Below are 21338 nucleotides of genomic sequence, written 5' to 3'. Positions count from 1 at the left end.
TCCTTCTCCTCACTCACAAAGCCCTCCACATTCAGGCCCCATCCTACCTCACCGACCTGCTTCACCACCACACTCCATCCCGCCGGCTCTGCTCCTCTGATGCCAACCTCCTGTACCTTCCACTCAGGACCAAGCACCGGACATGGGGCGACAGAGCCTTCTCCATAGCTGCACCCTCCCTCTGGAACTCTCTCCCCAAAAACATCCGAGATTGCACTGACCTTTCCACATTCAAATCACAAATCAAAACTCACCTGTTCAAAACTGCTTTTAATGTGTGACTATTATTGTGTACTTTGTTTTTAGTGTATTGTTTTTATATGTGATGATCTTAATGTAAAGTGTCTTTGAGTGTCAAGAAAAGCGCTACATAAATAAAATGTATTGTTATTATTATTTCCCAGCCTGCATCCATTTGTCACAACCATGGTAGCCATTGTGGTTCTTTGTGTTCTTAACAAATGACCTGGCTGGTGTGTCACAAATGACTGTGTCCAGTTGGAGTTTCAATGTCTTACCCGCTATATCAAAACCTTTTTCAAGCTGTTGTAACTCTGTAACAAAATCTTCAAGGAAGTCTTTTGCTGAGCTGGGTTTCTTTGGTCCACAGAATAAATCACAACTGGTTCTTTCATGGGAACATTCAATAGCAGACCAAGGATGGGCTACTGTTGCAGACTAGAGCTTTTGAATAAAGGAAGTCTGTTTATTTGAAACTTCAAAGTGAAACTGTCACATACTTGGACAGTGTATTTCTCAGCAAAAGCAGAATACCAAGATAGTGGTACTTGTCCCACAGCCCTTTCCAGTATCGAACATTAGTTATATTGGTGACAATAGGAGCCTGCGAAGAGCTAAAAGTATTTTGTCTTAGTCCTAAGAAGGGTCCTGGTATCCCTTGGAAGATCAGGATGGAAAATACGAAGTATGCCCAATAGTGCTGTCAAAGCAACAAAAGAAATGCCAAAGTGTATGGCCCAGTTGGAAATGCTTTCAGAGAGGGAAAATGTTTCAAGTTCATCATCAGAATGTTCTGAATCAGATGTCCGACTCTGCCCATCACAGCCCCCAACCACAAAACCATCAATTATGTCTGCATCTACTTCCATGCCACCTTCCTCCTCGCTAAAGACTGCTCCAGTTGGAGTGTCTGGACAAGTTGTATCATCTGTGCAATTTAGACTTTCAAAAAACTCTCCACTGACATCTACATGTCCCCTCTCTGGTGTCAGTTGAAAGTCAGTCAAATGTGTGCAGTCATCCCTAATTTGTCCAAGTATTTTTTCAACATCTTGACGAGCCCTCCGTCTTAAGGTGGAGCTGGAGACAGGCCCAGTCTTTCTATTAATTTTATCTAAGCAGACAAAAAAATATAGTATCTGAAGCAGAATAGAGCCACACAGTTTTCCGACCGCGTCAACGATCTACGTGGATTAAGTTGAGGATAACCTGTGGATCCTTAAAGTATATCTAGGTAATCCGCGTACTTTTAGGAAGAAAGGAAGTTGTGAGCTATGTGCTTAGGACCATAAACATGCGTCATTTAAGGTTTACATTCTGCTAAAGGTTTGGACGCTACAACATTGCAAACGTGTAAATCTCCAAATACACCAAAATAAACTGGAAATAGAGACTGCTATACAGAAAATATACATTTAATTGACAATGCATGTCTTAAAATACTTGTCTTTAATATCAATGCATAAATCAAAACAACCGAACAGCAGAAGAAACAAACATGGGGCAAAACTGCACCATCAGGGAGGTCAGTGTAGAGTTAGGCGTTAATAGAGGAATTCGTCACAGAATATGTAGGCAAGTTATGACTAAACCACTGCCAAATCAAATGTACCTGCATGCAACTTTACCATCCCCCTTCAGCTCAGCCCCCTTCAGCACAGCCCTAATGGTAGGCTGCCTGTTACCTGCCTGCAGTATTTGAACTGGGAAAATAGGCATGTTCGATGTGTGGATCCGCCCGGTGTCCGGGGTGTATCCGGTGCACATGGCCGAACTGAGTGCGACGGTACGGCGGATCTGTCGACCTGAGGGCGGATCCGCCCTGGAGTCAACTCCTATCTGGGAAATCAACCTGCACCCATTCATGTTATAGATTATACAACATGGGCTCTAACATTTTTCTTGACCAAAAGATGTTTTTTTTCCAAATGGAACTGTACATTCTGCCATTTCTCCTCGACTCTTCCCGCTTTGAGTCTCCTAGCAGTGATTGTCAGAGCTAGCTGCACATAGTCAGTTTTGAGACCTGCAGTTACTTTGACAGTCCGTTATGATACAAACACTAAAGCGCATTCACACACTTTCAGTTTTTTGTGGATCTTTTTAGGCTTACATTTATGACTGTATTTGGAGAAACACTCAAAACAGTCAAGGCTTAAGGCCTGGCAAAAATGACCTGGCTACGCCACTGGTCTTGTCAGGAAATACCGTTTAACTCATGCACTTAGTGTATGATGGTCACAGAAATGCATGGTCACGTCAACCAGAGTCCTGCCAGTAACCTCGACATGCGTGAAGTTGCGAGGGCCCGATCAATGCTCCTCGCAGTTTTAATTTACAGTTTGATGAAAAGGATGGCATTGGTAGCTTTCAAGCTATCCCCCTACTTTTCTGTAAAATGGAGGCTGACTTTTAATTACTGCAACTCTTTCAAAATGGCATCCATTCTTGTGGCAGTAGTGTCCATGAAGGTACACAAACTTTAAAGTATCTTTCTTGCTGTTGCAGCAATTCTTTATAAAAAAAAGCTTTCAGTTGATCAAATAGTTCACGCACCTGTTCCTGTGAGTTCTATAGACAGTAATTTTCTTTCTACCTGCAACCAGCCATCTTGCCAGCTTGGGAGAGCCTTTTCTTGTAGGCCCCAACTGCACAGAGGGAAAAGAAAGTCTGACTCAATCCGGTGTAACAGGAAGGTACGGAGGACAGAGATTAGTGGCAGCACAGCAATCACAGGCAGAGTCAGTTCTGCAGGTTTCTAAGGGTTTTTACTAGTGATGTTACGAGATGTGCCGACGCTTCGAAGCGTGTCGAGTAATGGAGGGGGCGTTTCCTCGAAGCGCGTATCGAGGCTTGCTTCATTTAGGGGAGGAGCCAAAAATGATGACGTCCGAAGCCTCGCTGCCCGGCTGTACCACGTGACTGCTTCGGGAAGTGGTTCAGATTTTGCCGGGAGGTTTGACAGCAATATAAACCCCTCAGGCTCCATTCAAAATGTGGGTTGTTGGTAGAGAGTTGCGGTCAGTTGAGAGTTTGGATAGTTTGGAGAGTTTAGAGAGAGAGAGATAGTTTGGATAGCGTTCATAATATAATCTAGGGGTGTCAAACATACGGGCCGCGGGCCGCATCCGGCCCGCCACGTCATTTTATGTGGCCCGCGAATCCGCCAGCAAAAAAAAAAAAAAAATATATATATATATTTTTATTATTATTTTTTTTTTTACAAAAATTAAAAGTTAGATGTGAAAATAAAAATATCCCCATGGTCGAAATTATGAGATAGAAAGTCGAAGTGATGAGATAGCATGTTGTCTGTGTGCCGACATTAAAACGATCACAACAGGTGGACAGGAGATGCAACAACCCATAAAGAGGATTTCCAACAAGTGATCGTGCCTTTCTCAACATGCGTACTTCTCTGCACTTGTAAACTCGTGGACTTGTGAAACGTCATCAGTCTCAGCCCAAGTACTGTTCCAATTCAAAGTTCACATCGAGCGGAGATGTTTGAGTATAAAAAAACTTTGAGTTGAGCCATTCGTGCCGCCGGTCTCACCGGGGGCTATTTGTGTTCATTCGCACTGGACGCGTCGGAGAGGGGGCGGGGCTTATCGCCCTGAAAGCCGTTCAACTGTCCGCCATTAACCATGGAAAAAATAACCTCTATTTCTGCTTAGTACGTGTTGTGGAAGTCACAGATATCCCGGGAAACTAAACTAAATATGTTAGGAGTGGTTACATTTACAACCGGCCCTTTGAGGGCGACCGTGATGCTGATGTGGCCCCAGAGTGAAAATGAGTTTGACACCCCTGGTTTATATAGTTTGGAGAGTTTAGAGAGAGAGAGATAGTTTGGAGAGTTAGAGTGAGGAGAGAAGGATAGGTGATAAGATGGAGCCAGCTCGGAAGAGGAGGATTTCCCCTGTGTGGGAACACTTTGATTTGATAACTCCTAATAAGGTAAGCTAAATCTAACTCTATTTCAGACACATTAGGTTTGCTAATCAAGAACAAAAATTCCTGTATCAAAATGTATATAGACTTTCTCTTGCGTTTTTGTGCACGCCAGCATCTTCTGTACCCTGTGAAAGGGTGTTTTCAAAGGCCGGAGAGGTTGTGTCAAAAAAAAGGAATCGTTTAAAACCAAACACTGAGAAACTGTTATTTCTGAATAAAAATGAATAAAATGTCCCCTGTCCTGTACATCACTGTCCAAGTTACACAAGCATATTCAGTCCCCTCTTCCTAGTTCCACAAGCACTTTCACTGTCCTCTGCCTGCTTAAGCCCATGCCATTTTCCTAAAGTGACATAATAACATCATTACACAACCTGCCATATCATATGATACTACCATTTTGGGAAAATGTACACACAGAATACATTAAAAAAATATTTTATTATGCACATATGTCCTAATTTATGTACAGAAATGATTTGGTCATACATTTTTGTAATTCCGTCATTCCCAACAGCCATAACAGACACAAAAATTCAATGCATCACATTATGTGGTTCAGATACAGCTGCCTGTGATTATACACTTGGCCAGTAGGTGGTATCGTGTGCACATGAAGCTTCGAGTAATGAACCCTTTCTCGAACCAATTGGCTGAAGTGTTGCAATGCCTCATGAGGCTTCATCTCGCCATCACTAGTTTTTACAAACCTCAACCAACAGAAAACGTAGCTCAGTCCAGAGCTCGATCAGTTAACTATATAACTAAACTAAATCAGCCGGGCCGCTAGCCGACTTACCGGGCTTAATCTTCTTCCACCCGAGGAGAAGACACTCTTCTCCCCTCGTCATCTCCTTCTGCTCCGTTTCCCCTCCTGGCCTTTTGTTCCCCTCCCTGATGAGGAGATCTGAATCAGGTGTGTCTCTTCCCACACCTGATCTCAATGCTCTCCTGAAGGAGTGGGTGGAGCCTTCTGGCTGGAATGTAGATGCCAGCCACTACCCTGCCCCTCAGGCCCTTACACCGGTTTTAGTCACAATTTCTCTTTTGTGTGTTGCAAAAAGAACACTTGAAACCTCTTATGAAACTTTGGTGAAGGTAATACTGAGGATTGAAAAGGTTTTTGGCAGATTATTTCCACAGGTTTCTCAGCACAGGGTGTGCCTCACCAGTGCATGGTGACAGTGTGTACACATACAAAATAATTCTACTCTGGTATTTTGTTGCTCTCATGGTAAATGTACATGTACAGAAATATGAAAAAGAAAAAAAGTGTATAGATTCAGAAAATACTGACTCTCCCTTTCTGACCTCCACTTCTCTCTCCAACCCCAGGATGTTCAGATAGTGAGTACAGACGAGAACCAGGTCTTCCTCGCTCTCCAGGAGTGGTACCAGTCAGACACATATAACCTGTACCAGTCGGACCCCCAGGGCATCTACTACTCCATTGTCCTGGAAAATGTTCGCAGCACCAAGCAGCCAGAGGAGAATGTCCTCATCGACATTCTTGAGGTGAGTTGGAGGAGTGGAATAGCCATTTCACTTTGCTACGAGTACCTTAACAGGGAGAGGGAGGCATCTTAATCAGACACCTGAACCACCTCAACTGGCTTATTTCACTGCAGTGGAGCAGGGATTCTACTCAGAACTCTTGCCAGTGAGGCTGTGGCTGGGTATTGTGTTTTATTATCCTTTTAGCTCTTCGCAGGCTCCTATTGTCACCAATATAACTAATGTTCAATAGATGGGTACCAATGATGTTCTGGGCAGTTTTAATCACCCGCTGTAGAGCACTCCTGTCCTGGGTCATGCACATCTCATGCCAGTTTGTAATGTTTCCAGTCAGGATGCTTTCTATTGCTCCTCTGTATGTCGAGGCTGAATCTCAACCCCACAGAGAGAAAGCCGGATCACGTGTGTCCGGCTGCTTTGTGCAGTCGACACGCTCCAATAATAAATCTACCAAGACTGGTTTACAATTATAAGGAATTTAATTCCACTGATGCAAGTACGATTACAGTTAAACATTGGAGTACATACTCCTACGAAATATTACAATATTAACCCACTTTGGAAAAAACTACCTCTGGTCCCAGGACACAGCCGTCCCGCAGATCCACACGCTAGAAAGAGGCAGAAAAACACTTCTGTCCCGCCCACATATTCGTTCGCGACTCCTCCCTTCCGTCTATCTCAATTTCTATTGGCTACCTACTCTCACACCTCAGTAAACGCCTGTCTTCACATCTCTCTCTCTCCTGAGCAGCTAACACATTCAAATCCTGTCAGTTATGACTTACTCCCTTCTATAATCCTACAACACTTTATGTTTATCTTAATTATGCATTCCCAAAACCCTTATGATTATGACTAATTATGAATTCTTAATTATGAATTATAAACATTTTATTATATCTACTAACTACAGTTTTTTGCTCAAATTTCTTACAATTCCCCTCTAACCCACAGTTCACTGTAAGTTAGCTACTCAAATGTAGTTAGTTATTCAAATGTCCCTGGAGACCTCCCCCCTACTCAATCCAGGGAGAGGCTCCCTATCTATCTAAACAGAGGCAAACAATTCATGCATACAGATATCATTTCAAGTATTCCTGTTCAGTCCGTTTCACCCTACGCTTGCCTCGCTAACGCAAAAAAGAGTCGAATGCGTTGAAGTTCACTGCCTTCCATGTCTTGGGGCTGGCAGGATCAGGATACAGCCTGTAGGCTAGAGAACACATACTGAGAAGCCTTGACTGTTCTTTTACACTTGACAAAATTACATTTCTGAATCCTTACACCCTAAAATCCCCTTGTAACCCAATTAAACAAAAAATAAAATCTCAAAATACTCATCCAAAGCAATCCGTCTATTTCCCAAATTTCCAATATCTCACCGGATGTTTTAGAAGTCCATCTGGGCCTTTATCAGGTCCTTCAGGATCTCCGAGAGGATGGTCAGGAACCGCTCGTGAAGTTCCTCTGGTGGCCTCATCTAGACTGTGGCCATCAGAAACTCCAATTCTCCCTCATCCTCGACACATAACTGGTTGCCCTGGACTGGTGTCTGGCTCATCGTTGAAGCAATAAACCCCTGTAGAAGTCCACGGATGCAAGGGAACCCCCATCCACAAACGACTAGGAGGCCTACGACGACAGCACACAGAGTAATTACGATTGACAAAAATGTATGTTTCCACTTGCCAAACATACTTTCCAACCAGTCGGTGAATGGATTTGTGACACCAGAGTTCTCCGCTAGCTCTTGGCTGAGTGCTGTCAGTCCCTCCAGAGCCCTGGTCACCGATCCATCAGGAGCTGTGTTATTTGGAATGAAAGTACAGCACGCAGTCCCAAACATCTGGCAAACGCCACCTTTCTCTGCTAAATCATATCTAATGCCATTCTGTTCTGCAAGGTCATAAAACTAGTCTTCGCCAGCTGTGCATGCAGTCCTGATATGGCGTCCCTGGTGAGGTTTACAAAACGCTGTTGGTTATAGTAAATGTAGTTGATCCAATCGACATTTTTATTAATCGTCACCCTCTGAGAGAAAACAGATTCTAAATCTGCTGCTATTTGATTTCTGGCAGTCTTATGACATCTTATGTACACTTGGTCATCAAAGGCTCCCTTCGGGCCACCGGCATCTCTTTTGGATCTTCTGTTAGCATGTGCATGTACAAATGTACAAGAACTTGGCACAGTAATTTTGCCTTCTTAAGTTCCACAGCCGTTTATGAGCTTTCTTCTCCTGGATGGAGATGTGCGAGATCCACGTCAGGTTGTTGGTGATGCTGATTCCAAGTAACTTAAAGCTGTTCACTTGCTCCATCACAGCTCCATTGATGTAGACAGGGGTGTGCATCTTTGCCTCCTTTTTTTTCTAAAATCAACAATCACCTCCTTGCTTTTTCTGACATTGCACAGTAGGTTGCTCTCTGAGCTCTACCCTGTAAGGCTGTTGATTTTCTCTACATATTAAGTGTCATTGTTGTTTGTAAATCCGGCAGTTGAAGGTAGTGTCATCTTAACTTCTCAACAGAGTTCTATTCACATTTGGGGTAGTAGTCGTGGGTGTCCTGTGTCCAACACTAGTGTGTTGTAGTGTCACGGGTTGTCCCTAGGGTGGGGCAGTGCAAAAGAGAGCGTAAAACAGGCACAATCAGACAGTATAAACAAAAATAAAGGTTTATTGGTCCGTCCCACTGGCAGTTCCTTTAACTCAAAAATCACAAATCAAACTAAAAAGTCCATGAATAAACATAAAGCGTCCCGGAGGAGAAAGTGGTTTCTTCATCAAAAAAAGTAATCCAATCCTGCAAAGTCCTTGGTATCTGTTCCTCCATGTAGGCGTCCTCTCTCCTACTCCGGGCCCAACTCCTCTGCCGTGGTGCTCTCCCCTCTGCCCTTTATTCAGTTTCCCAGCCCTGCCTCAATTAGGGGCCTTAAGCACCTGCAGCTGGGTGCATGATGAGGCAGTCTGGGAGCTGTAGTCTCTAGCCCGGCGGCCATTTTTGGTTGTGGGCACTGATCCTGGGTGAGGATGTAGCGCCCCTCCACAACCTGTCCCCTTGTGATGCCACAGTGTATATACAGATATATATATATATATATATATATTTACTCATATAACTCTAACCCTACCCCAGCTGCATAACTTTCCCAAGATGCAAACAACTGAATAGAAAGTGCAAAACATATGAAGGCAAATCACTGTCAAAAGCCGAGAGCGCGCATGAGATCCATGCGCTCGCGAAAATCAAACAGCCGCGCGCGTATTTTACTTTGATGAGCGCATTTACATCACTCCGCGAGCAGAATTCACTCTCGCACGTGCAAAAGTCGCTCGCGAGTAGTTTTTCTTTTTGACAGTAAGTGGGCGGACCCAGTCGCCATTGTATCTCTACATCTAATTGGTTACAATCCTCGTCTTTGGATAAACCGGATATCACTCTGACACAGACGCTCCGGGGAGATTTTCAGATTGCACTCCAGGTCCGGGGAAAATAATGTACATTTTACTGCATGGGTACTTTTACTTTCTGCACTTAAAGTACATTTTGCTGATAATAACATTGACTAAGGTTTTAAATGCAGGTATTTTACTCGTAATGGATTATTGTTTCATCAGTATGGTATTAGTACGTTTACTGCAGTGAAGGATCTGAATACTTTTTCATCCACTTATTACTTGTCAGTGATTTAACAGTTAATATACAAACAGTGGTCCCTAATCTTGGCTCCAGATCTTTGAGCAGGTCCAAATTATTGCTCATATTATATAAAACTATATTATATCTCTTCTGTAAATACAACAGTATGATTAAATATGATCACATCATGTTTTAATCAATGAGCATCAAAGAGTTTCGTTGAGCTGTTTGTCACAAGAGGTTTGAGTATCAAACACACGTCGTCTGTAATAGAATGATGGAGTGAATTTAAACCAATCTGAGCAACTTGACTTCAACACATTTTGAATTATTGTATTTAACAACTATATTAACATAATTTGTAATTCACCAGCCTCTAGAGTCTGAAAAGTTTACAAAACCTGTCAGACAAATGTAGAACATGCTGAGATGTAGTGGAGTAGTGTTTAGTGGCAGATTGAAAACCACCTCTATCATAACTAGCGTCTGTGTCAGAGTGATATCTGGTCTATCCAAAGATGAGGATTGTAACCAATTAGATGTAGAGATACAATGGAGACTGGGTCCGCCCACTTACTGTCAAAAAGAAAAACTACTCGCGAGCGAGCAGGTAAAAGACTTGCGAGCGAGCGAGTTTAAGCTTCGCGAGCGTGAATTCTGCTCGCGTGAGACGTAATTTTGCTCACGGAGTGACGTAAATGCGCTCGTCAAAGTTAAATACGTGCGCGGCTGTTTGATTTTTGCACGCGCATGCATCTCATTTGCGCTCTCGGATTTTGACAGTGATTTGCCTTCATACAAAACACATCAATATTACAGTAGAAACGTGTTAACATCTGGTTTTACTTCATGTTACTTTGTGAATTCATAGGAATGGAAAACTCTTGACTTTTCCTTATTACTGATTAGTGACATCAAAAATGTCCTGATCACACACAGTGACAATCATGGGATTTACTAATCTAAAGAACAGCAAGTCTGAGGCCTGGAAGTGGAACAGGTATCTCTGACACAGCTACTCCATCTTCTGGGTCTGCAGTGATCCCCGAAGCTAGAACCAGCCCTCATAATGTTTTCGGATACCTTTTTTCCACTATTATTTCCTGTTAACTCGAAACTTCGGTGACCACAAGTTAACAATGACCAGCCCCCACTTTGGGCCTGTTTGGTCTCAGTGGAGCAGAGATGCCCTGCAAATGAAATAATCCATCCATCATGCATCCATTTTCCTCCGCTTATCCGGGGTCGGGTCACGGTGGCAGCAGGCCAAGCAGGCTGACCCAGACCCCCCCCCCCCCCAACATGTTCCAGCTCATTCTGGGGGATCCCGAGGCGTTCCCAGGCCAGCTGGGAGATGTAATCCCTCCAGCGTGTTCTGGGTCTTCCCCGGGTCTCTTCCCAGTTGAACGTGCCTGGAAAACCTCCAGTGGGAGGCGTTCAGGAGGCATCCTGATTAGATGCCCGAACCACCTCAGCTGACTCCTATCGACGCAAAGGAGTAGCGGCTCGACTCCAAGCTCCCTCCTGATGACCGAGCTCCTTGAAAATGAAATAATGTAAATTCAAATATTAAGCTACAGCAACAGTCATCCTGAACTTAAATTGCTAACAAAGCTTCGGATTTTTTTTATTACAAATAAGGAAATGTTCCTGACCATAAAGTGCTTCAAATAACCCTAATTAGTGTGCTAACAAAAGCTATCATCACATGCACTTAACCCAGTGGTGGGCCTGCAAGGCCTTCTCTGCTGGCCTAGACAGAATCACAAAGCTATATCTATTTTATAATTGAATGATCTTTCTTAAATACACTACATGTATTATAATTTATAAAAATATGTTCCCCATTGTCTTATTTTCTCATTGCACAGCTACTGTCTTCCTCAGTTGCTCTGCTTCCAGTGCAACTTGTTTTAAGTAGAGCTTCTATCCAATCAGATCTCACCTCTGTGTCTCTAGGTAAGAACAGAGCCAGAGGCCTGCAGGCTCACAAGTGCATCCATGAGCAGTTTAAGTGAATGGGGACGATATTGTTGATTGTCATAGTCTTCAACCAATCAGATCTTTAGTTTGACATGTTGGGCGTATTCTTTGTAGGCCTGCTAGCTGGCCTACAAGTACGTGATTGGTCAGTGGGCTAGCGTGACATGTTGGGCGGTGACAATCCCAACATCTGCTGCCTCTGTGGAGCGGCCATTTTTAGCCCTCAAACGCATTAAAACGTATTCAAGAAATACAACTGGGGAGGCTCGACTGTCTTCACTGGCGTCCATGAATGGAGAAGGACTTCTTACTGGAACTAAAACACACGGATGTACTGAACAACCGTGAGATTAAACTCTTTGTTAACAAAGAAAGGAGGATGGACTTTGTCTTTAAATAGTGAACAGCAGCTCTGGTAAGTTAAATGTGTTTGTTTTTACAACTTGTTTTTACGAAGATGGATTTTTGTTTGGTTTTATGTGTGATAGGAACCATTGTTACGTCCAATGTTGCTCTGGGTACACATTTAGCCGGTTGCTTTTCACAGGTTGCACTTTATTGTTATTATCTTGAAAAGATATTCAGTGCAAAACAGGTGAATTGCAGCCACAATAAGCTATATTTGCCAAATAGTTCTTTTTTGCGAAGATAGAACTTTATTTGCATTGTTCTAATAAAGGGATTGCACATTATATTTGCTTTTGTCTGATGGAGCAATCTGGTTTACTTGAAAGTGATTGCAATTTTCTTTATTTGTAAAAGCACAGATGGAAGAGTCACAAAATGTTGTTATTTCAACATGGACCATTTTGTTACAATTTAGTTGGGGTGGTGGGGCATGAACATTTTTCTTCCTCCAAAGTGGGATGTGACAGAAACAGTTTGAGAACCACTGCGTTACACTAATGGTTAGGTCACGTCGCTAAAAATCGTAATAGATAATATAACATTAATGTTATAAATATCAAGTTTTCTAACTTTATTAAGGTAAAAGATAACTTACATAGAATACTTTAGCTTTACTTTCAACACAACAAAAGGTCTAGTAGCCTACAGCACAGACATATATAATCAATACGCTTTATTAATCTTGTAGCGATCCAGTCAGTTAGCTGGTGAATTTCAGTGCCGCTATTTAGGGCCCAGTAAAACCGACGTCTGAGGCACTGAGCTCAGCTGTCACTTAAAAACTCAGCCAATGTTTTGCTCCAATAATACCTTCATTAACTTTCCTCTACCTAAATTTATATTAAGTAAACATATTTAGCCCCATTGATGTCTTATTTTATTGAAAATAATCTTGCATTCATTATGAAGACATTCAATTAAATTCTATTTATTTTTGTATTGCCCAAAATCACAAATTATACAAATTTGCCTCAGAGGGCTTTACAATCTGTTCACATACAATATCCTCTGTCCCGGAATCCTCACATCAGAACAGGAAAAACTCCCCCAAAAAAACTTTTAACTGGGAGAAAAGAGGAAGAGACCTTAGGGAGAGCAACAGAGGAGGGATCCCTCTCCCAGGATGGACAGAAGTGCAATAGATGTCATGTGTACAGAATGAACATAACAGAGTTACAGCACATTCAATGCATATGCCAGAACCACGGCAGGAGGCAAGACCATAGTCCAGGTATAACCATGATCCATGGAAACCTGTGAGGCGAGAAAGCACAGAGACTCCGGGGAAGACGCAAAGTTAGTAATGAGCATTAAAGGGACATGAATTCATACAGAAGGAGATACAGAAGAGGAGAGAGGAGCTCAGTGTATCCTAGGAAGTCCCCCGGCAGTCTAGGCCTATAGCAGCTTATCTAGGGGCTGGTCCAAGGTACTCCAATCTGTTTAAGGACACAGAAATGTTGTGGCAGAGCCTGATCTTGAAACTCCCATTTTATCCTTGCCTTCCTTTCATTCTGTATGTCCGGAGAAAATGAATCAAGGAGAGAAGGAATCAGTAGAGAGGAAGTGTTGGAGTGAAAAGAAGAGGTGGTGCGCAACAGAGGAAATGGCCCTCACTGCAGAATGAATTTCCTTCTCTCTCATCATTCACTCCAGGCTGTATTCTCATCACTTGCAGTAGATAGAGACAGAGAGGTAAACAACATACCCAGGATGGATGGACTTAAGTTTAAGTTAAGTTTTAAGTTTACCGTCATATACATTTATACACATATACGAAATTTGTCCTCTGCATTTAACCCATCCCTATCTCATTGGGAGCAGTGGGCAGCTGAGAAGCGCCCGGGGAGCAGTTAGGCACAAGGAGCAATAAAATGAAGAGAAAAAGTTGAAATGCTGAACAGACATGGAGAGATGAAGAAGTGACAGAAAGGAGAGAAGTTAGAAGTCCAGAGAGAATACAAGTTTTGAGTCAGTTTGATGACTTCATGACCTTATGACTCTCGTGACCTTATGACTCTCTTGTGCTATTGTTACACATGTTTTAGCATTTACCATGACACTGTAATTTTCACCTGTGTTCACAGTGGCCACTTTTCAAGAAAATCTGCATAGGGTCACTTTAAATTAGCATTTCAGGTATTTTTTCAAAGTTAACCCGAGTTGTTCCACTTTGTATCCTAGGTGCATGGAATCAAAGGAGTCTTTCTGGCCAATCAGAAGATCAATGGCAAAGTGACAACTCTCATCACCTATAACAAAGGGCAAAACTGGGAACCGTTGGTCCCACCTACCACTGACATGAATGGCAAGCCGAACAGCTGCAAAGCAGTAAGTAGTGACCTCACAAAAAGTTCCTTTTACTTTTTTTCTGTATTTAATCTACAACCTGAGATGAGCAGCTTTAAAAGGGAAGGCGTTCAAAGCCCATGTATGTTTGCATACCGACTGACAACAATACAGCTTCCAATAGAGCTGAGTGACCTAAAACTCTGCCAAATTGAAAAGTTTAAGAAATCTTATAGGCTAAATAAAACTAACCAGCTAATCAGTTGACATACATGCAAACCCCACATAAACCTCTGTAAAACCACAACTGGCAAATTTTAATTTTGGTTTTTGTACAGACCTGATATAACATACCGTACTTTTCGGGCTATAAGCCGCTACTTTTTATCCCACGCTTTGAGGCATCGTCTTATAGTCCGGTGCGATTTATATACGGATTGATCCGTAGCTTTTCTCCGCCACAACCGTAGCTTTTAGCTTTTCTCCGCCACAACAACAAACGCAACTCCCGGTTCTGGTCTAACACAACATTTACTAGCTCCTGACACAGAACAGTTGCTACCAGCAACCCCTCTGCTACCAGCTGTTACTGACAGGGTCGCTACAATATGGATGAAGTACCTTTGACCTACCTCTCACTAGGACTGTTAACAAAAAAGGTTGAATGGCAAGATGCTTTTAACAGTACATGTCCGACTCGCTAGCTTCTAAGCTAATTTTAACATTACCGCCAATAGGGAAATGCTAACCGCGATTAGCATTAGCGAATATATATAATATATCTTTGTACATCTTTTCATGCAGACATACTTGCATTATAGACTAAGGTCTCTCACGGCTACCAAACGAAAAGCAATGAGGCAATAACTGTTGTTGCTCATAGCTCTGAATAGCTGTTGCGCTAGCAGCAACTGGCCAAGCCAGTTAGCCGTAAATGCTATTCAGAGCTATGAGCAATGTAGACACGCTGCATAAGAGCAACTTTTTCTCAAGTCTGCCAGTGGATCCTAACAGCGTGGAGCAGTGTGAAAGAATCCACCATCACCAACGGGTTCCGAAAGGCTGGACGACTACGAGATGAGGAGGACAGCGCAAGGGCGGATTTGCCTCGGGAGCAAAGTGACACTGACGAAAGACTGACTGGAAGCACGAACGAAGCAATTCTGAGGTTGTTCAATTCAGACACTGAAGAAGAGGACTTTAATGGTTTTAGTGCACAGGAGGACGAAGGCGACAGCGATTAATAGCGATCCTGTGTCTATCCAGCCACTTTCCGGCTCGGATCAGAGGGATTATGTGGAAGCGTAAATGAGGATGGAGACAGGACGAATCGGAGTTTGCAATCCAGCGGGAATCGTTTAATGCACAGTCGAACATGCGAGGTGGCATATGGAGACAGATTCCAAATCTAACTGTCTGACCAACTCTTTTATAAACCTAACACACGCCTTTTTCAGCTGTGGTTCATCAATCAAACCTGTCTGTTCAATTCAAACAGGACACATCTGGGCTTCTAATCTGGGAGGGTTCCATTTCGTTTTTACAGAAAACAACTCTATTTATGGTGTTGTTTTGGTCCTTTTGAGAGATTAATCACACTTTATCTGTCCAGAGGAAAGCAGTTCCCGTAAGTTACCAGAGGCAGGCCCATTTCCCGATATCTCCGTCGAATTCACAATAACACATTACGTAACTTGTTTTTAGTTCAAATCCAGTTCAGTTCAGTTATAATGTTGAATTTCTTCAACACATCCCTCCTCTGAGGGTTTCTTAACCCTCATCCTAACTTTTTATAACTTTTGTCAATTTTGCGAAACCTAAAATTTTGATCCCTGCCTTCATTGCAACAACACAAGTGATTTTTGTAAATTATATGTGATTGATTATATACCAATACAGTAACAATACAATACAGAACATTTGAGTTCGTAAGATAATTCAAATAACATCATTCAATGCTCAGATTCACCTTCATATAAGGGCGAAAAAACCCACAGATTGCATTGCAGGAAAAACTCCCTTATGGTCCTTCCCCGCCAAGCGACCACCTTTTTGGTATGAAGTGAATCTGTTCTTGCTTACAACCATGTATTAACAGATACATCACACATTTAATTTCTGCTAACTATTGAACAATATATCAGTATTCATTAGATGCAACGTCTGTGATAAACCTATATGCTATAATACTTGTGCACTGATTATATAAATCATGACTATGAATATACGTGAATATAGAAATATCTGATTACAATACATTCAAATTTATAGTGAAACAGTTTGAACAGATGATAAAACATGTGACGTGGTGTTTCTTGGACGTGTGTACTTTCAACAAAGTTCGGGCTCTCGTTCTTATGGTGAGTTGCCCCCACGTCCTGTTTCCCCCATGTCCTCTGAGTCCTCCAGATAATCCGGAATGGGAAACAGGTCCGGAAACAGGTCCGGTCGTCCAACCACCATTTGAGCGAACTGGGCCTTTGTCCCTTGCTCCATCGTCATCATGTTCATCATCTGAGCCAGTTGGAGATTTGCCATGACACCCATCTGTTTGTCCATGCTCCTCTGGCACTGTCTCCTCAGGATGGGTACGATGCAACATGCCAATAGAAAAGCCACAATTAAAACTATTAGTGCGCCAATTCCTGCTTTTACCAACACAGACCCCCATTGTCCCAAAATTTGGTCTAACCAATCCCATGACCACCCCCCCCTTGCCAGCGTTGTCCTTAACTTCCTGTCTCAAACCCCGAATTTTCCCCATTGCAACAGCAAATGTCCCATCAGGTGCAGTGTTATTGGGAATGAATGTACAACACTGTTTCCCAAACATTTGACATACCCCACCTTTTTCAGCTAGAATCCAATCTAATGCTTGTCTGTTTTGCCATGCCATTGTACTGGTCTGGTGTAGCTGCTCACCCAACCCCTTAAAGGCCTCATTACTGTAATTCAGGTACCTCTGCTGATTGTAGTAGATATAATTGATCCAGTTAACGTTTTTGTTGATAGTAATCCAGGGTAATATAGATTCAAATCCTGCCTTAATCTCATCTTGTGCTTTAAATTCCTTTGGAATCCCTTTAGGCTGTCCTATAGCGTCTAACTGGATACTTTGGTCCAGCGTGGATTGTCTCTTATACCTACGCTTCTCGTCGGGCACTTCCATCATTTTAATTGTTTCCCCTGCCCCGTTATATATTACCACTACCGGTAATCTCATTCGAACTAACGCGCACAGCCCTACCCATCTGGGCGGCAGAATATTTAGTAAAACATTTTCACCACACATCCAATAGCTGTCGGCTATTCCTGTTGTCTGTTCACTCAACAAATGAAGAGTGGGAATGGTCATAGTTATGTTATCACAGTTTTGGTCAAGTGGTATTGGGTTCTCATACCATACTGGTCTCCTGATGAACAAAGAAGTCATATTAGCCTGTGGGAACCAGGACACCACCCAAGTTACTTTACAGTACACGGTAGTATTACCTAAGTCAACCCTTCTTTTGTCTGACGCAAATCCACCACTGGCAAAACATTCATATTCTTGTAATTGATCTACTTTATAATTAGTGGGAGGCTCGTTCTGCGTTGTGGAAATCATAAATTCTGCACATGCATTTCGTAGTTGATATTCAGGATACAGATCTAAATAGTTGTGCTTCTTTTGGGATCCATACAAGAGTCTACATTGAACACCACACATAGGAAGTCTGAAGATTGAAGCCAACCCTTCTCTGGGGATGAATCTTCCCTCTCTGCATTCATGCTGTTGTGTCTTTGCGCACTCTTTGAAAGTATGCTTTTCTGCGACTACTACAGGCAATGTTGTTGGAGCTTCTGAGCACATTATGCATTCAATAGAGGTCATCTCTTTTACTGAGTACCATGCCCATCTATACCACCCATTCTGATTAGCATGCTCCCAGTCTTCATCTTCTGTTATTCTAACACTTCTCTGCATTGGCTTGAATTTTCTCCCTGAGTCTTCTACATCATCTACCGTTCTGTTCCATCCCTCCTCTGGGTCATGACTGTCATAATTATCATAATCATAACTCATGTTTTTACCTATTTTTGTAGCTCCTTCGGCTCTCTTTACCGTTGGAACAATAGTCGAGTTCGTTACCACTACATTAGGAATTACTGTCGTGTTCATCGTGTCTACTTGTTTTCCAGTTGTTGTTACTAATGAATGGCTTGGTTTTGTGCTAACCTCACTTGGCACTGTCACGTGCACAGGAGTGCTTGGAACTTTGATTGGCCATGGTTTTGGAGTAGTTGTAACGGCGGTTGTACCGCTGCTCAAATTAACTCTTAAGGTTGTAGTGATAACGGTTGTTACCTTTATCTCACTCTCAGACTTAACTGGCTTGGGGGTAACTGTATGGTTATCATTATTGTCGATAGGGTTCAGCAATGGTATAACTGTTGGATTGGTTTTGGTTATTTTAGCAGATGGAGTTGTACCTTTTGTTTCCTTATTTATCAATTTGGCAGTTACATTTTGGTCTTCTATCACCTCTTCCCATCCCCACATGGGGTGAAGTTGTCTCTTTCTACGTATTTTAGCATGCAACTGTCTAAACACTTGATGTGCTGGTTTGAGCTTTAATGACAATGCTGGCATAGGTCTCGGTCTAACATGGGATGGAATATATGTGGTTGCATCGTACTCAACTGATTCATGGTATCTGGCTCTCTTCCAGGATGGCTGAGTCATCATTTGGCCGCTGTCCTGCATGCTCTTTGACGTCATCGCAGGTTTCTCCATCGTCAGCGTCTCCTGTCCCATGCTTCCCGACAGCATCCATATCAGAAAGCTGATTAGTTTCAACATTTGTTCCAGGCTCACCTTGTTTGTCATTTTCTTCTGACTTTACACCGTCCTTATTTTTGTCTTGGACTTTCGTGCAATGACTCAGGTGATACCACGTTGTACTTCCCTCGACTTGGACAGCTGTTGGCGTCGCTCGCACCACTCTGTAGGGACCTTCTCGTCTTGGCTCGTGCCACTTTCGTCTGAAGACTTTAATGTACACGTGGTCCCCTGGAACCACTGGTTTCTCTGGTTTCTGGTCAGCCCCCGGCTCCTTTCCTTTCTCCTGTAAATAGATGGATCTATGTATGGCAGTTAGTTGCTTCATATAGTCCTTTAACTCTATTTGCAGTTGCTCAAGTGGGGGCCCCTTGTAGGGTCCCCTCAGTTGAGGTGCTGGCATAGGTCTGCCTGTTAGCATTTCATGCGGCGTTAAGTGCGTGCTTCTGTGAGTTTGCATGCGATAGCTCATTAGCGCAAGTGGCAATGCATCTACCCAGTTTAGCGTAGTACTAGCACAGATCTTATTCAACTTTGCCTTTAGCGTTCCGTTAATCCGTTCCACTAACCCTTGGCTTTGTGGATGATACACGGCGCCCAATCTCTGTTTGATTCTCAACTGTTGTAAAATCCCCTTGGCTATTTTCTGCACAAATGCTGAACCATTATCTGAGCTTATTTCTGATGGTATGCCAAATCGTGGTATGACTTCCTTAGTCAGAAATTTAATAACTGTGTCAGCTCCTAGGTTCTTTGATGGAGTTGCTTCCACCCAGCGACTGAATCGGTCAATTATCACTAGCATATATCTCTTTCCATATGCTGATTTTATCATGTCCACATAGTCTATGACTAAGTGTTTAAATGGCCCTTCTGGGACAGGAATGTGTCCCACAGGTGTTTTTATGCTTTTGCGCACATTATTTTGGGCACAGATTTCACATTGGTTCAACACTTCATCCACCATTGCTTGCATAAATGGTGACCAATATCCTTGTCTCCTCGATCTTTTCAGGACTTCCCCCCTCGAACAGTGATCATCACTGTGCGATTCTGAAATGAGAATGGTCAACAATGCAACAGGTGCTACCAACAATCCTTGATGTGTTCTCCACAACCCCTTATCATCAATTGTTGCCCCCCTTTGCATCCACATGTTATGTTCACTTTGGTCTGCTTTTTGTTGTATCTGGATAATGTCTTCGGGCGTGACTACAGGCTCTAGTGACACCACTGGTGATAGAATAGCTACTTTACACTTGGAAGCTGCTTTTGCAGCCTCATCTGCAGCATTATTTCCTGTTATAATGTCATCATTCCCTTTCCGGTGTGCCTGACATTTAATGATCGCAAGCCTCGTCGGGCCCATCATTGCTGATATCAGGTCCATTATCTGTTTTTCATGCTGTATTGGACTTCCATCTGTTTTTCTGAAACCTCTCTGTTTCCACAATGCTCCAAAGAGTTGTGTGACGCCTAGTGCATACTGGCTGTCAGTGTAAATGTTTGCGACTCTGCCTTTAGCGAGTCTGCACGCCTCAGTCAATGCTTTTAATTCGGCTAGCTGTGCTGAACATGGCTGATCACAACCTTCAGCTTTCACTGTCACAAAGTCACTGCCTATTTGCTCAATCACGGCAAATCCGGCATGATTACCTAAGTAGTCCCTGTAGCAGGACCCATCCACAAAGTACGTCACATCTGCGTTTATTAACGGAGTAGACTCTAGGTCAGGTCGCAACTTGGTATACTTCATTGTCTCTGCCACACACTCATGTGGCTCTCCTTCAAATTCAAATGGAATAACATTTGCTGGATTTGTAGTTATACATTTCTTTATTGTCACATCTGGATATGTCAAGAGCGGCATGTACTGCAAACACCTTGCTTGTGTCACCACAAACTTTCCTTGGTTTATCAACTCAGTAATTTTGTGATGTGTGTGTATGACTACAGGATACCCCATCGTTACCGTTGCTGCTTTCTCATATGCATAATGCACTGCTGCCAGCCCTTGATAACATGGAGGCCACCCTTGTGCTACATTGTCCAGTTTTGTACTGTAATATGCAATCGGTTGTTTTGGACGACCACTACACGTCTCCTGCATCAATACTGCTGAAACGTACATGTCCTGTCGATTAGATACATAAAGCAGAAATGGTTTGTCATAATCAGGTGTTGCAAGAGCCGGAGCTCTCTGCATCTCTTGTTTGATTGTTTCAAATGCTACCAAGGACTTGTCTGTCCATTGTAACGGAGCTCTTAACGTCTGGGTTCCTGCCTCCTTCATGATTTCCCTTAGTGGAGCAGTTTTTTCAGCATAGCTTTCAATCCACTCGGAACAAAATCCAGTCATTCCTAGAAATGTCATTAACTGGCCAACTGTTCGAGGACGTGGCGCTTTACTCACTCCCTCTAGCTGGGAGGGTGACATTGCAATGGCTCCATGGGAGATCATTCTCCCCAGATACTCCACT

The 21338-nt window shown here is 42.9% G+C and overlaps 1 protein-coding gene across 1 annotated transcript in view; it reads left to right on the top strand.

Annotated features, from left to right (window-relative positions):
• sorcs2 (sortilin-related VPS10 domain containing receptor 2) overlaps window positions 1-21338 on the top strand; it is a gene marked incomplete at its 5' end in the record, with an annotated part of 233961 nt that overhangs the window by 154755 nt on the left and 57868 nt on the right. The window contains 2 exons of the mRNA XM_079295420.1: window positions 5533-5712; window positions 13932-14078. Of these exons, the coding sequence (XP_079151546.1) occupies window positions 5533-5712; window positions 13932-14078 (327 nt within the window). The remainder of the gene's footprint in view (window positions 1-5532; window positions 5713-13931; window positions 14079-21338) is intronic.

The sequence above is a fragment of the Melanostigma gelatinosum genome, assembly GCF_949748355.1.
Source record: "Melanostigma gelatinosum genome assembly, chromosome: 23".
Lineage (NCBI taxonomy): Eukaryota > Metazoa > Chordata > Actinopteri > Perciformes > Zoarcidae > Melanostigma > Melanostigma gelatinosum.
Note: the sequence above shows the minus strand (reverse complement) of the source record. Positions and strands in the feature narration are given on the sequence as shown.